Raw genomic sequence first — 14,048 nt, 5'->3', positions numbered from 1 at the left:
CAGTTGCCATGTCGAGTCCCACCTGGTAAGTAATACCACAGCACTTCTTTCATAGGCTCCATCAGTGCTAAGTCCTGTGTTATTACTTATGGCTCTTGTTGGAAGACGTCGGTTACTCTTGGAAGACGAGAGGAAAGGACTGAGATAAACCAAGAGCCGAGAGGAAAAAGGAGGGGGCGTAGTTTGTTTTTGGAAGACTTGTGTGACCATAACGCTGAGCCCAGTGGGTGCTGGGGAAGTCTGGTCATTGCTGGGAAAGGTCATAACTGACTGACAGACGGGTGTTGGCTTTAGGAGGACAAATCTGGCCTTTGCATGTTTCCACATACTCTTTTGAACTTTGACAACATTTACAGTTTAGGGTTAAATCTCTGGCATAATGTAAATCATTCACACTGTGAGCTTCCACCCAGAGGATTTAGTTTGGGTGGAAGCTCACACTGCCTCATTTAGCATTCTGTGGGAACGATGAACCAGTGCCCTTACCACTTCACACCAGCACAACACTTTTGTTCACCTACAAAACCACATTGAAGGGAGGATTGGTATGAGGAAAGAAAAACATCCCTCCCAAGAGTCTGCATCAGAAAGTCATGACAACGCAAAGTAAAAGTCCCTCTGTAGCTCAGTTGGTAGAGCATGGCGCTTGTAACGCCAGGGTAGTGGGTTCGATCCCTGGGACCACCCATACGTAGAATGTATGCACACATGACTGTAAGTCGCTTTGGATAAAAGCGTCTGCTAAATGGCATATATTATTATTATTATATAAAACACAACAAGAAAAATGTTCACCACCTATTCTTGGAGATATTTTCTGAAAAATATCAATACAACACCTCACACACATATATCACATATATTATTTATATATGGACATAGCTATATAGTAATATTTCTATGAAACAATGAGCCAGGAAAGCACCAACAAATGCTAGGTTTGTTGTCCATCCAAACAATTTCCCTGGCCTTTAGCTGTGTACTGTAGACTGACAGCCCTAATAAACATTGCTGTTAAATCATACTTAAACAGTCAAAAAGGCTAAGCCAGACATTGGAAGTACTTTCAAATCCCTTCATAAGTATTTATTATTATTATAATGACATTTTAACCACTATTTTCTCTTGTTATTATGAGATTGGTGTTCCCTGTTTTGACCCCAGCTGGGTCAGAACCTAAGACCAAAGTCCTTCAAACAGAGTGCACTCTAATGGAGTTCCACGGCATTGTCCCCAGAGTCTCAGAAAAGGACTGTTAAACGACAGAAACCCAAGTAGCTCAGTACATGGCCAGATCACACCGGCCAGTTGTATGGGGCTGTTGATCTCTGAAGTGTACGGTAAGATGGGAGAAATATCTGCCCCCACATTTGTTGCGCAACAGGCCACGTTGTCCAGTTTGCACGTTGGAATGGAACAAAACTGCTCTTGAGTTCATTGTCCACAAACATTGCTCCTCCCACTGCACCTAAGGGACATTATTGCTCTCAACGCTATACTATTGCTTTACTCTTTGGCTTTTATTGAGTCTATTGATCGTCACTTCGCTCTCTTGTTTTCTTTCCCCCTCTCCCCTTTCTCTCCCCTTTCTCTCTCACACACTCATGCACACATACAGGTAGGTCATTACACTCGCTCAGTCACTCTTTCACTCGCCCACACAGACACATACGTGCAAAAGAACGCACACGCATGTACAAGCACACAGTGTGTGGAGGGAAGGTTAATGGGCAGTAGACATATAGGACACCTTTTGGCGAGATTGCGCATTAAGTGGAGTGTGACTTCGAAGCCGACATGTGTGTGTGTGTGTGTGTGTGTGTGTGTGTGTGTGTGTGTGTGTGTGTGTGTGTGTGTGTGTGTGTGTGTGTGTGTGTGTGTGTGTGTGTGTGTGTGTGTGTGTGTGTGTGTGTGTGTGTGTGTGTGTGTGTGTGTGTGTGTGAACCACAACTGTCCTTGTGTTCTCAACATCACTACCCCTCCCCCTCCCCTTGTGGGACCTGCTCTGCCTTAAATTCTGCTCTAATCAAGAAAAGAGCTCTCTGCCTTACTTTATGATAGCTAATTTCTTTATTTCTGCCTCAACCAGCTAAATATCCCTCTGGCTTGCTCTCAATATCAGAACCAAAGAGCAGTGGTGTAAAGTACTTATGTAAAAATACTTAAGTAGTGTTTTGGGGTAGCTATACTTTACTTTACTATTTATATTTTTGACAACTTTTACTTTTACTTCAAATCATTCCTTAAGATGATATTGTATTTTTTACTCCATTCATTTCCCTCGACACTCAAAAGTACTCGTTACATTTTGAATGCTTAGCAGGACAGGAAAATAGTCAAATTCACGCACTTATCAACCGAACATCCCTGGTCATCCCTACTGCCTCTGATCTGACGGACTCACTAAACAGAGAACATCCCTGGTCATCCCTACTGCCGCTGATCTAGTGGACTAACTAAACAGAGAACATCCCTGGTCATCCTACTGCCTACTGTCTCTGATCTGGCAGACTCAGTAAACACACACGCGTCATTTGTAAATAATGTCTGAATGTTGGAGTATGCCCCTGGCTTTCTGTAAATAATGTCTGAATGTTGGAGTGTGCCCCTGGCTTTCTGTAAATAATGTATGAATGTTGGAGTGTGCCCCTGGCTATCTGTAAATAATGTCTGAATGTTGGAGTGTGCCCCTGGCTTTCTGTAAATAATGTCTGAATGTTGGAGTGTGCCCCTGGCTTTCTGTAAATAATGTCTGAATGTTGGAGTGTGCCCCTGGCTTTCTGTAAATAATGTCTGAAGTTGGAGTGTGCCCCTGGCTTTCTGTAAATAATGTCTGAATGTTGGAGTGTGCCCCTGGCTTTCTGTAAATAATGTCTGGCCCCTGGCTTCTGTAAATAATGTCTGAATGTTGGAGTGTGCCCCTGGCTTTCTGTAAATAATGTCTGAATGTTGGAGTGTGCCCCTGGCTATCTGTAAATAATGTCTGAATGTTGGAGTGTGCCCCTGGCTTTCTGTAAATAATGTCTGAATGTTGGAGTGTGCCCCTGGCTTTCTGTAAATAATGTCTGAATGTTGGAGTGTGCCCCTGGCTTTCTGTAAATAATGTCTGAAAGTGTGCCCCTGGCTTTCTGTAAATAATGTCTGAATGTTGTGCCCCTGGCTTTCTGTAAATAATGTCTGAATGTTGGAGTGTGCCCCTGGCTTTCTGTAAATAATGTCTGAATGTTGGAGTGTGCCCCTGGCTTTCTGTAAATAATGTCTGAATGTTGGAGTGTGCCCCTGGCTGAATGTTGGAGTGTCTGTAAATAATGTCTGAATGTTGGAGTGTGCCCCTGGCTTTCTGTAAATAATGTCTGAATGTTGGAGTGCCCTGGCTTTCTGTAAATAATGTCTGAATGTTGGAGTGGCCCCTGGCTTTCTGTAAATAATGTCTGAATGTTGGAGTGTGCCCTGGCTTTCTGTAAATAATGTCTGAAAGTGTGCTCCTGGCTATCTGTAAATAATGTCTGAATGTTGGAGTGTGCCCCTGGCTATCTGTAAATAATGTCTGAATGTTGGAGTGTGCCCTGGCTTTCTGTAAATAATGTCTGAATGTTGGAGTGTGCCCTGGCTATCTGTAAATAATGTCTGAATGTTGGAGTGTGCCCCTGGCTTTCTGTAAATAATGTCTGAATGTTGGAGTGTGCCCCTGGCTATCTGTAAATAATGTCTGAATGTTGGAGTGTGCTCCTGGCTATCTGTAAATAATGTCTGAATGTTGGAGTGTGCCCCTGGCTTTCTGTAAATAATGTCTGAATGTTGGAGTGTGCCCCTGGCTATCTGTAAATAATGTCTGAATGTTGGAGTGTGCCCCTGGCTATCTGTAAATAATGTCTGAATGTTGGAGTGTGCCCCTGGCTATCTGTAAATAATGTCTGAATGTTGGAGTGTGCCCCTGGCTATCTGTAAATAATGTCTGAATGTTGGAGTGTGCCCTGGCTATCTGTAAATAATGTCTGAATGTTGGAGTGTGCCCCTGGCTATCTGTAAATAATGTCTGAATGTTGGAGTGTGCCCCTGGCTATCTGTAAATAATGTGGAGTGTGCCCCTGGCTTTCTGTAAATAATGTCTGAATGTTGGAGTGTGCCCCTGGCTTTCTGTAAATAATGTCTGAATGTTGGAGTGTGCCCTGGCTATCTGTAAATAATGTCTGAATGTGCCCCTGGCTATCTGTAAATAATGTCTGAATGTTGGAGTGTGCCCCTGGCCTGGCTATCTGTAAATAATGTCTGAATGTTGGAGTGTGCCCCTGGCTTTCTGTAAATAATGTCTGAATGTTGGAGTGTGCCCCTGGCTATCTGTAAATAATGTCTGAATGTTGGAGTGTGCCCCTGGCTATCTGTAAATAATGTCTGAATGTTAGTGTGCCCCTGGCTTTCTGTAAATAATGTCTGAATGTTGGAGTGTGCCCCTGGCTATCTGTAAATAATGTCTGAATGTTGGAGTGTGCCCCTGGCTTTCTGTAAATAATGTCTGAGTGTGCCCCTGGCTTTCTGTAAATGTCTGAATGTTGGAGTGTGCCCCTGGCTTTCTGTAAATAATGTCTGAATGTTGGAGTGTGCCCCTGGCTTTCTGTAAATAATGTCTGAATGTTGGAGTGTGCCCCTGGCTTTCTGTAAATAATGTCTGAATGTTGGAGTGTGCCCCTGGCTTTCTGTAAATAATGTCTGAAAGTGTGCCCCTGGCTATCTGTAAATAATGTCTGAATGTTGGAGTGTGCCCCTGGCTATCTGTAAATAATGTCTGAATGTTGGAGTGTGCCCCTGGCTATCTGTAAATAATGTCTGAATGTTGGAGTGTGCCCCTGGCTATCTGTAAATAATGTCTGAATGTTGGAGTGTGCCCCTGGCTTTCTGTAAAAATGAAATGCCCCTGGCTTTCTGTAAATAATGTCTGAATGTTGGAGTGTGCCCCTGGCTTTCTGTAAATAATGTCTGAATGTTGGAGTGTGCCCCTGGCTTTCTGTAAATAATGTCTGAATGTTGGAGTGTGCCCCTGGCTTTCTGTAAATAATGTCTGAATGTTGGAGTGTGCCCCTGGCTATCTGTAAATAATGTCTGAATGTTGGAGTGTGCCCCTGGCTATCTGTAAATAATGTCTGAATGTTGGAGTGTGCCCCTGGCTATCTGTAAATAATGTCTGAATGTTGGAGTGTGCCCCTGAATGTTGGAGTGGCTATCTGTAAATAATGTCTGAATGTTGGAGTGTGCCCCTGGCTATCTGTAAATAATGTCTGTGCCCCTGGCTATCTGTAAATAATGTCTGAATGTTGGAGTGTGCCCCTGGCTATCTGTAAATAATGTCTGAATGTTGGAGTGTGCCCCTGGCTATCTGTAAATAATTCTGTAAATAATGTCTGAATGTTGGAGTGTGCCCCTGGCTATCTGTAAATAATGTCTGAATGTTGGAGTGTGCCCCTGGCTATCTGTAAATAATGTCTGAATGTTGGAGTGTGCCCCTGGCTATCTGTAAATAATGTCTGAATGTTGGAGTGTGCCCCTGGCTATCTGTAAATAATGTCTGAATGTTGGAGTGTGCCCTGGCTGGCTATCTGTAAATAATGTCTGAATGTTGGAGTGTGCCCCTGGCTATCTGTAAATAATGTCTGAATGTTGGAGTGTGCCCCTGGCTATCTGTAAATAATGTCTGAATGTTGGAGTGTGCCCCTGGCTATCTGTAAATAATGTCTGAATGTTGGAGTGTGCCCCTGGCTATCTGTAAATAATGTCTGAATGTTGGAGTGTGCCCCCTATCTGTAAATCTGTAAAGTGTGCCCCTGGCTATCTGTAAATAATGTCTGAATGTTGGAGTGTGCCCCTGGCTATCTGTAAATAATGTCTGAATGTTGGAGTGTGCCCCTGGCTATCTGTAAATAATGTCTGAATGTTGGAGTGTGCCCCTGGCTATCTGTAAATAATGTCTGAATGTTGGAGTGTGCCCCTGGCTATCTGTAAATAATGTCTGAATGTTGGAGTGTGCCCCTGGCTTTCTGTAAATAATGTCTGAATGTTGGAGTGTGCCCCTGGCCCTGTAAATAATGTCTGGCTTTCTGTAAATAATGTCTGAATGTTGGAGTGTGCCCCTGGCTTTCTGTAAATAATGTCTGAATGTTGGAGTGTGCCCCTGGTCTGTAAATAATGTCTGAATGTTGGAGTGTGCCCCTGGCTTTCTGTAAATAATGTCTGAATGTTGGAGTGTGCCCCTGGCTTTCTGTAAATAATGTCTGAATGTTGGAGTGTGCCCCTGGCTTTCTGTAAATAATGTCTGAATGTTGGAGTGTGCCCCTGGCTTTCTGTAAATAATGTCTGAATGTTGGAGTGTGCCCCTGGCTTTCTGTAAATAATGTCTGAATGTTGGAGTGTGCTCCTGGCTATCTGTAAATAATGTCTGAATGTTGGAGTGTGCCCCTGGCTTTCTGTAAAAAGAAAAGAAAAGAAAATGGTGGTGTCTGGTTTGCTCAACATAAGGAATTTTATATGATTCATACTTTTACTTTTGATACTTCAGTACATTTTAGGAATTACATTTACTTTTGATACTTAAGTATATTTTAAACCAAATACTTTGACTTTTGCTTAAGTAGAATTTTACTGGGTGACTTTGACTTAAGTCATTTTCTATTAAGGTATCTTTACTTTTACTCATTATGACAGTTGGGTACTTTTTCCACCACTGCCAAACAGGCCTGCTTCGCATTTAATATCATTTCACTGCCTCAAATTCAATATCAGAACTAGTGAACTTTCACTGTCTCACATTCAATATCAGAATGAGTGAACTTTCACTGTCTCACATTCAATATCAGAATGAGTGAACTTTGCCTCACATTCTATTTCAGAACTAGTAAACTGTCTATGCCTCACATTCAATATCAGAACTAGTGAACTGTCTATGCCTCACATTCAATATCAGAACTAGTGAACTGTCTATGCCTCACATTCAATATCAGAACTAGTGAACTTTCACTGTCTCACATTCAATATCAGAATGAGTGAACTTTGCATCACATTCAATATCAGAACTAGTGAACCAGTTTGTCTCACATTCTACCTCAAAACTAGTGAACTTTCTCTGCCTCACATTCTATCTCAGAACTATTGAACTTCCTATGACTCTAAGTGACTTCCTCTTTCTCTGCTTCACATTCTATCATAAAATGTGTGAACTTTTTCTGCCTCACATTCTATTTCAAAACTAATGAAATTAATTTGACTCTCATTGACTTACTCTTTCTCATAGTAAACTTTCTCTGACTCACATTCTATCTCAGAACTAGTGAACTTTCTCTGCCTAACATTCTATCTCAGAACTATTGAACTTCCTATGACTCTAAGTGACTTCCTCTTTCTCTGCTTCACATTCTATCACAAAATATGTGAACTTTTTCTGCCTCACATTCTATTTCAAAACTAATGAATTTAATTTGACTCTCATTGACTTACTCTTTCTCATAGTAAACTTTTTCTGCCTCACATTTTATCTCAGAACAATTGAACTTTCTTTGTCTTACTTCCTTTCTCAGAACTAGTGCACATTCTCTGTCCCACATTCTATCTCAGAACGTTCTCTGCCTCACATTATTTCTTAAAACTTTCGCTGTCTTACATTCTTTCTCAGAACTAATGAACTTCCTTTGACTCGAAGTGACTTCCTCTTTTTCTCCCTCCCATTCTGTCACAAAACGTGAACTCTTTCTGCCTCACATTCTATTTCAAAACCATTAAACTTTCTTTGACTCTCATTGACTTCCTCTTTCTCATAGTAAACTTTCTCTGCCTCACATTCTTTCTCAGAACTTGCTGTCTTTCTCTGCCTCACATTCTTTCTCAGAACTTGCTGTCTTTCTCTGCCTCACATTCTTTCTCAGAACTTGCTGTCTTTCTCTGCCTCACATTCTTTCTCAGAACTTGCTGTCTTTCTCTGCCTCACATTCTTTCTCAGAACTTGATGTCTTTCTCTGCCTCACATTCAATATCAGAACTAGTGAACTTTTACTGCCTCACATTAAATATCAGAACTAGTGAACTTTTTATGCCTCACATTCAATAACAGAACTAGTGAACTTAGCCTCACATTGTTTCAGATGTAGAAAACCAGTTTGTCTCACATTCTACCTCAAAACTAGGGAACTTTCTCTGCCTCACATTCAATCTCAGAACTATTGAACTTTATTTGACTCTCATTGACTTCCTCCTTCTCATAGTAAACCTTCTCTGCCTCACATTCTTTCTCAGAACTTGCTGACTTTCTCTGCCTCACATTCTTTCTCAGAACTTGCTGACTTTCTCTGCCTCACATTCTTTCTCAGAACTTGCTGACTTTCTCTGCCTCACATTCTTTCTCAGAACTTGCTGACTTTCTCTGCCTCACATTCTTTCTCAGAACTTGCTGACTTTCTCTGCCTCACATTCTTTCTCAGAACTTGCTGACTTTCTCTGCCTCACATTCTTTCTCAGAACTTGCTGACTTTCTCTGCCTCACATTCTTTCTCAGAACTTGCTGACTTTCTCTGCCTCACATTTTTCTCAGAACTTGCTGACTTTCTCTGCCTCACATTCTTTCTCAGAACTTGCTGACTTTCTCTGCCTCACATTCTTTCTCAGAACTTGCTGACTTTCTCTGCCTCACATTCTTTCTCAGAACTTGCTGACTTTCTCTGCCTCACATTCTTTCTCAGAACTTGCTGACTTTCTCTGCCTCACATTCTTTCTCAGAACTTGCTGACTTTCTCTGCCTCACATTCTTTCTCAGAACTTGCTGACTTTCTCTGCCTCACATTCTTTCTCAGAACTTGCTGACTTTCTCTGCCTCACATTCTTTCTCAGAACTTGCTGACTTTCTCTGCCTCACATTCTTTCTCAGAACTTGCTGACTTTCTCTGCCTCACATTTTTCTCAGAACTTGCTGACTTTCTCTGCCTCACATTCTTTCTCAGAACTTGCTGACTTTCTCTGCCTCACATTCTTTCTCAGAACTTGCTGACTTTCTCTGCCTCACATTTTTTCTCAGAACTAGTGAAACTTCCTCCTCATACGTTAGAACTCAGCAAGGAACCCTCATTCCCTAATATTACGTCTAACCCAAAAACGTTCTCAGATAGTCTACATCACCAAAAAGCAGGCTTGATATTTCAGAACATGACTATATCTCAACGACTGCCTACACACTCTGACCCTCTTAGAACATTCTAGACCATCTCAGACATACTCGTATCCTCAATAACATGCCAAAAACATCCTTCTCACATTCTGTAGATTTTGGGAACATGTAACATTCTTCGAATGTCACTTTAATAATGTTTACATATCTTGCGTTACTCATCTCATATGTATATACTGCATTCCATACTATTTTACTATATCTTAGTCTATGCCGCTCTGACATTGCTCATCCATATATTTATATATTCTTAATTCCATTCCTTGACTTTAGATCTGTGTGTATTGTGTATATGTTGTTAAATTGTTAGATATTAATTGTTAGATATTGCTGCACTGTCGGAACTAGAAGCACAAGCATTTCGCTACACCCGCAATAACATCTGCTAAACACGTGTAGTGTATGTGACCAATAAAATTTGATTAGATTTTCATTTGTTATGTATTTTCCCTCTCTGGGTTTTCCCTCATCTTCTGTAATGTTGTGTAACATATTTACAGGCAGTCCACTGCTATTGCCTGTTTCTTATAGAGGGGTTCTGTAAGGGACGAAAATAATAAGCTCACTTGTGTTGCCATCCCTTCTCAGTGACCCACTAGACAGGACAGGAGCTGGTCACACAGAACACCCCTGCCATCCCTTCTCAGTGACCCACTAGACAGGACAGGAGCTGGTCACACAGAACACCCCTGCCATCCCTTCTCAGTGACCCACTAGACAGGACAGGAGCTGGTCACACAGAACACCCCTGCCATCCCTTCTCAGTGACCCACTAGACAGGACAGGAGCTGGTCACACAGAACACCCCTGCCATCTCACTCTGACAGCGCAGCCGCCATGGCAGGAACAAGCTACGCAGCAATGCCTTTGGGCATTTTACTTCATATATCCCCATGCTTAGAAAATCAGCCTTCTGTACACCAGGATGTCCCTGTGTATGTTGTACTTTTATGTCCATGATTTGTTTCAGATGCTATTGCCCATTGCTTCCTTCAGCACTCTCAGGCCAATAACAATGTGGTGGCAGTGCTGGGTTTTAAAGGTGGCCATTTGTCACCCAAACATCATCTCCACAGAGAAGGACATCACTAAGACACCCCTCACAGTGCCCCATGTTCAGTATGAAGGACATTGTAGAAATCCCCTCCCACTCAACACACAGATACACATACACACAGAAACAGACACTTGCACAAACATGGATGTGCGCACTATGCACTCCCAACATAAACTCACATATTCCCACAAACATCCATACACTGGGAGAAGAACACAATCACAAACAGCCACACACACAAAGAAATCCATATTTGCGAGTGGATTCCTCTGTGGTGATTTGATAACTCTGGTGAGGGGATAAGCAGTGAGATGTCTTTAGAATAGCAAGTAGGTGCTCCAGCTGTGTCTTATAAAAACTCATCCAGAAAGCCCCATATATCTATTGTGCTCCCAGCTAAGAGCCTCCTCAGACTTTGAGGTCAGCTTTAAACTCTGCTTCCTGTCGACAACAGTTGCCAAGCAAAGGATACACTGAGCGGTCACTGGCACTACCTTTCAGGTGACAGAGAATTGAATCACATTCAACAGGTCCAATCCTTACCATTTATCTGAAATAGTTTAGTGAATTATGAGCACCACAAGGTGAGTTTTGGAGGCTAGCAATTGGGAGTATTTTAAGCATGCACATTCATAACCACTGTCACTATCTCCCTCACTCCCTCAATGACATACTTTCTTTTTTAACACAGCCCAGCTCTGACAGAGACTCAAAACTGTACAAATATTGCAGAGACATGTTAATTTTTTTTATACATACATTTAAGCGAATAACTTAAGCAATTATGTCTGTATTCCATAAAATCCCCAGGAAATAACCTTCAAAGAGTTGCATCATAATAACATTGGGCCCAGAGGGCATTTAGCTCCATCACTCTCTCACATGCTCAGAATCAGCCTGCTGAGCCCAATCTGAAATCATCTCTGTCAGGCTACTGTTATGTGGGCCAGACATGGCAGTCATGTCCCAGTCAGGGTTCTAATAGTAATTTGGACATGGTGCTTTCATGGCTCCAGAAGGGCAAATGGCTATCAACTTCAGATAATGGGATACCCTGACATTTCTCTCTCGTTATTTTGCATGTGAGATTATTGCAAGGTTACGCGGCAGTTGAATCATCAATATCACCATAATCACTGTAACCATTGTAATTATCCTTATCCTCATCCTCATCATCCTCGTTATCATCCTTTACATCATCCTCATGATTTAATATGATAAACTTCTTCAGTTCCCTCCATTTATTTCCTCATTGTGATTGATCAGAGGAGAAATGGACTTTGAAAGAGTGAGCTAGAAAAGGCTGGTCACTGAAAAAGGTTATCCTGTAGCCTGTAGATATCTCTGATCTCAAAAAAGAGCTGGCTTGACTTTTCTCTTTCAGCAGAAGATTTGGCATTTTTGAAAGTGATTGTCAGACTGGGGTTCAACAGACAGGCCTACTATCAAATATAAATAGATCCCCCTGATGCTGTCCAATAAAGCATCATTTTGATGGCCCACGTCCAGCTGCGGGGTGTGTGATTTGCAGGTGGGCAGATGGTGGAGGCCAGGCATAGCGACACTTTCACAATGGTGATTTCCATTACTTAGAAGAGTGGACCCACGCATGGCGGTTATGGTGACATAAAGTGATTAGTGTTACACACTTTTTCTCCAACACACACACACACACACACACACACACACACACACACACACACACACACACACACACACACACACACACACACACACACACACACACACACACACACACACACACACACACACACACACACACACACACACACACACACACACACACACACACACACACACACAATCGCACGCACATACATCAAAATACACGGATTAGAAATGACTGTGTGTGCGCGAGGGTAGGTGATTTCTGAAAATTGAGACAGGTGATGGAGGGCAGTAGATCAATTAAAGAGGTATGACACAGGCTGTGCTTTTGGTAGTGAGTGTACCAGAGGAGGGGGAGAGGTGATTGACAGGGTGGAAGGGTGGTGATGCTGACTCGGTCCCTGGTCCATCTCTCTCTCTCTCTGGTGACAGGTGAGAGGAAACCCTCCCAGAACCAGACCTGGTGAGCTGCTGATGAGCTGTTGACCCCTGACCCGTCAGCATGGTGCAGCCCAGTGCACTTTTGGTAAAGGGAGCCCATGAGAGTCATTCCCCCAGCCAGCCCAACGCATGATGGGTGATTGAGTCCCCATTGAGTTCTCAGTGTCACTGCTCCCCCTCCCCTAGGTCCCCTGTGCTACGAGGCGTCAGCCTTGGGAGCTTTTTTCTCTTTCCTGCAGTTCTTGATGGAGAATGTTATTTCGTGACGTTCTTCTGACGCCTTCGCTGTCTTCCGAGCAGGGCTGTCTTTATCTCTTTCCTTCTCTTTTTCCTTCTGTTCATTGACTAGTTCGTGTAGCGATGGCTCCTTGTACATGGCAACTGTGGAGCAGAAGAGAGAAATGGTTGAGTGTCCAGTGCACATCTATGGCATCTATGATAACTTAATACGTTTCTGATATATCCGTGTCTTATTTGTTCTTCTCAAACATTCGTCGTAGCTTGGAGGGCATGTGACCAACCTTCTATAACTTTAGGCAGGAAGTGTGCGGCTCCCTTGGTCTTCTTCACCCGGTTGCCCTTCATAACCTGTCCGTCGCGGTTGATACCGATATACCAGGAGCGGCCCGACTGGTTCTGGCGGTAGAGCATGGAGGAGTACGTCACGTAGTAGTTCTCAAACACACTCTCCTTGAACTTGCACTCTGGAGTGAAGTGTTCCTGAAGGAGAACAAACACAACAAACATCATGAGAGGATCGACTGTACCCATTAAGCCAACCCAGAAACACAAACAGACATTCCAATGCGTGCGTAGTATGTGCTCACGAATACCGTAGGCGCACACACACGCTCAGTGAAAAACGTATTCATCAAGAGAGTTGTGTCTACGGGGAATGGAAGGGAATGCTAGGATTCTGTGTGTACTCATGTTCCTTTGAAAAAGCGAGAACATCCTGGTCTTTGGGGAGAAGAGTGTGGAATTATTACACTCATAGAGAGGGATTACGTTACAGCATCAGTGGTATGAACTTAACGAAGCCCTATAAAGGTACAGTGGAAGGGAGAAACCACTGGGAAACTCTCCCATAAACAAAAGATTGACACATACCTACAAATACGCGCACATAGTATGCAAATGAATAAATACACAACACAACAATACATTCAGTTGTTTTGGAAACACATGAAAGTACGGAGGCAGAACAAATGGTTCAGATGGAAGTCACCCTTTCAACCTTCAAATTCAACATTCAACACACTCTGTAATACTGGCTGAAAGTGAACACACATAGCAGAACCCCTTCAAAGTTAAAGCGTATCCAACATTTATGGTGCACCTCCACCTAAGACTTACCCCAGACCTGTGTGTCACCGGTGTCTTGTGTTAATATGGACTCTAGTGTTATTGTGTTTCCTTGGGGCGACCAGAAATGTTGGGGCGAGCAGAATCAACAACCTCTACGTCATTCAAGACTGTTGCTTTGTGAGAAGGTGTCCCCAAAGTTAGAGCAATTCCACCAAGGCCATGGCCCAGTAAAAACATGGCTGCCGGCCCGCGTAGATGGAAACAGAAAAGTCTGAGCCTTTTGGGTAAAACACTGGGGTAAATCTCAGATGGAAACTCGACAGTTATTGGCTCCTAGAACACCTCCCCAGTCCCTACATCAGTGTTTAACCCGTCTATGTCCAGCACTCACATAAGGACCACTAAACCCTGCAG

The 14,048-nt window shown here is 42.8% G+C and overlaps 1 protein-coding gene across 1 annotated transcript in view; it reads right to left on the bottom strand.

Moving 5' to 3' along the window:
* Positions 1-12,071: 12,071 nt before the first annotated feature.
* Positions 12,072-14,048, bottom strand: part of LOC123994040 (fibroblast growth factor 11-like) — a 61,187-nt gene continuing 59,210 nt past the window's right edge. The window contains exons 4-5 of the mRNA XM_046296525.1: positions 12,848-13,046; positions 12,072-12,707 (exon numbers count right to left, since the gene is read on the bottom strand). Coding sequence (XP_046152481.1) covers positions 12,523-12,707; positions 12,848-13,046 — 384 coding nt within the window. The 3' untranslated portion in view covers positions 12,072-12,522. The remainder of the gene's footprint in view (positions 12,708-12,847; positions 13,047-14,048) is intronic.

This window comes from Oncorhynchus gorbuscha, linkage group LG02, assembly GCF_021184085.1.
Source record: "Oncorhynchus gorbuscha isolate QuinsamMale2020 ecotype Even-year linkage group LG02, OgorEven_v1.0, whole genome shotgun sequence".
Classification (NCBI taxonomy): Eukaryota; Metazoa; Chordata; class Actinopteri; order Salmoniformes; family Salmonidae; genus Oncorhynchus; species Oncorhynchus gorbuscha.
Note: the sequence above shows the minus strand (reverse complement) of the source record. Positions and strands in the feature narration are given on the sequence as shown.